At 64.4% G+C, this 2,100-nt stretch overlaps 1 protein-coding gene across 1 annotated transcript; it reads right to left on the bottom strand.

The window, feature by feature from the left end:
* Positions 1 to 425: 425 nt before the first annotated feature.
* On the bottom strand, positions 426 to 1,853 carry LOC119321117. The gene has a single exon (XM_037594946.1). It carries the CDS (start codon positions 1,662 to 1,664, stop codon positions 588 to 590), a length of 1,077 nt encoding a protein of 358 aa, XP_037450843.1. The 5' UTR covers positions 1,665 to 1,853; the 3' UTR covers positions 426 to 587.
* Positions 1,854 to 2,100: the final 247 nt, after the last annotated feature.

Below are 2,100 nucleotides of genomic sequence, written 5' to 3'. Positions count from 1 at the left end.
CATCTCCTCTCCTTGCTGTTGCCAGCCATGACCCCTGGCGACCTGCCTCACTGCCCAGGGACAGCATTGGACTTCAAACCTGAAGCTTGGCATAGAGAAAGCGGGAAAGGAAAACGGCCAGAACGGGCTGCCATAGCCCACGACGGCAGGCAGATCATTCGATCGGCGTGATTGGCGCCAGCGTCGAGCGCCCTACGATCGAATCGTGCTGGAGAAAGCACGTCCAAGATCGCCATACCGATCTCGTATGATTCCATCCACGTGACCCCACCAATCCCAACCAACGATCCGGAATGAACCCATCGTTCGCCACTCGTCCCAGCCAAAAGCGCGCGCGTGTCTAGTCTTGAACTCCCGGCGGCTCAGGCTGCGCGTCCTGCGTTGCGAAACGGTAATTTCTGAAGATGTTCTTCAAATATGCAGAGTTGGCAACACAAAACGGAAATCTCTTTTACTTCGGCTGCAATTGATGTTCTACTGGTGGTACTGGAGTACTAAGCTAAACAAGCCGACCATTTCTATATACAAATTTCATCACATAAGTCGAGAGACTGTTGATGACTTCAACGTCTGCGGATCACTATTCTTCAGAAGCTTGGGCTGAGAATGTTGAGCAGGGAGACTCTGGTGTTGACGAGAGCGCGAAAGACGTTCTCGCCGCTGTTCTCCACGTCCGCAATGCACCGCCCGAGGTTGTCCATGCGCTCAAACGCCGCCTTCCGGTCCTCCTCCTCCGGGTCTAGGTCGACCAGGGCCGCGTCAGGCTGGGGCTGCTTGGTGGAGGAGCCGTCGTCGGCGTGCTGCTTGCTCGCCGACCGGCGCTTCGCACGCGACATCCAGCGCATCAGGTCGGCGACCCACCATATGCGCATGGAAGAGGGCTTGGTGGTGACGATGTGGTGGCCGGTTCTCGGCGCGGCCGACGAGGAGGCGAACCTTGCCGGAGAGGGCATCCAGCACGGTGCGCTGACGACGTCGACGCGGGCCATGGCAGCGGCAATGGACAGGGCGGACACGCCGGAGAAGACCGCGGCCGAGGCAGACGCGACGGCCGCCGCCGCGTCGACGATGGCGGCGGCAAGAGCGGCCGCGTCCGACGGGAGGCCCGCGGGCGCAGGAGGCGGCGCCTTACCGGCTACGGCGCGGGCGGAGGAGGCGATCCGCGGGAGGTCGCGGCCGGACCGACGAAGCCCGCGCGCGGCGGACGCCAGGCGCGCCGGGTCCTCGCGCCGCAGCGCCGCGCGCGCCTCGGCCTGGAGCGCGGTGAGCGCGACCAGCACGTCGCGGAAGCTGCCGTGCGCGTCGGCCAGGCGGAGTAAGTCGTCCAGCAGCCGCTCCGCGAACGGCGACCGGCCGAGCCGCCGCAGCGGCTCCTGGGCCTGCGGGTGGTGGAGCAGCTCGGAGAGCGACACCAGCACCCGCCCCAGCTGCTCCGCGGCCTCCGCGATCGAGCGCGCCGACGCGGCCGACGCCAGACCCCCCGCCAGATCGCGCAGCGCCGCCACGTCTTCGTCGAGCTGGAGCACCAGAGGGTGGAAACGGCATGGCAAGCTCGCCGAGCGGACGCGGTAGCCGGCCGCGGACTTCCCATTCGACCCCGCCGCCGCCGCCGGCGCGGACTTGGGCGCGGGGAACGAGATCGTGCGGCGGAAACCGACCACCATCCTGCGACCACGACCTTGCAGCAGCGCCGTCGCTGGAATGGAATCGATGGATCGGGCGATGGGCTAACCTATGCGCGGCGGCGGCCGGCGCGGAGCACCTGGAGGAGAAGGAGGAGATGGGTGCGTTTTGTTTTCGAAGTGCGAAGTGAGATTCGGGGATGGGATGGAAGCCGTGGATGGGGGTGGATCGATCGCACGGCCGGTCGTTATATAAAGCAAAGCAGGGGAGGTGCAAACGGTGGAGGCGACTAGGCGTGGAGCTGGACCAGACCAGTTCTACTCTGCCCTAGGTTGTGCACCGCACGCACACGACATTTGGAGGTTTTTCTAGGTTGGGGCCCGGTTGGCAGAATGTCATGCCAGGCTTTGGCCAGGTTTGGTGGCGTTACGGGCGGAGTGAGTGTTAATGGTCCCTCGAGAGCTTTTTGAAACCAAA

This window comes from Triticum dicoccoides, chromosome 6B (assembly GCF_002162155.2).
Source record: "Triticum dicoccoides isolate Atlit2015 ecotype Zavitan chromosome 6B, WEW_v2.0, whole genome shotgun sequence".
In the NCBI taxonomy this organism is placed as follows: domain Eukaryota; kingdom Viridiplantae; phylum Streptophyta; class Magnoliopsida; order Poales; family Poaceae; genus Triticum; species Triticum dicoccoides.
This window is presented reverse-complemented; position numbering and strand designations above follow the sequence as displayed.

What these genes read in the sequence shown, in the direction of transcription:
- LOC119321117 (XM_037594946.1), bottom strand. Translation starts at nt 1,664, where the DNA reads ATGGTGGTCGGTTTCCGCCGCACGATCTCGTTCCCCGCGCCCAAGTCC.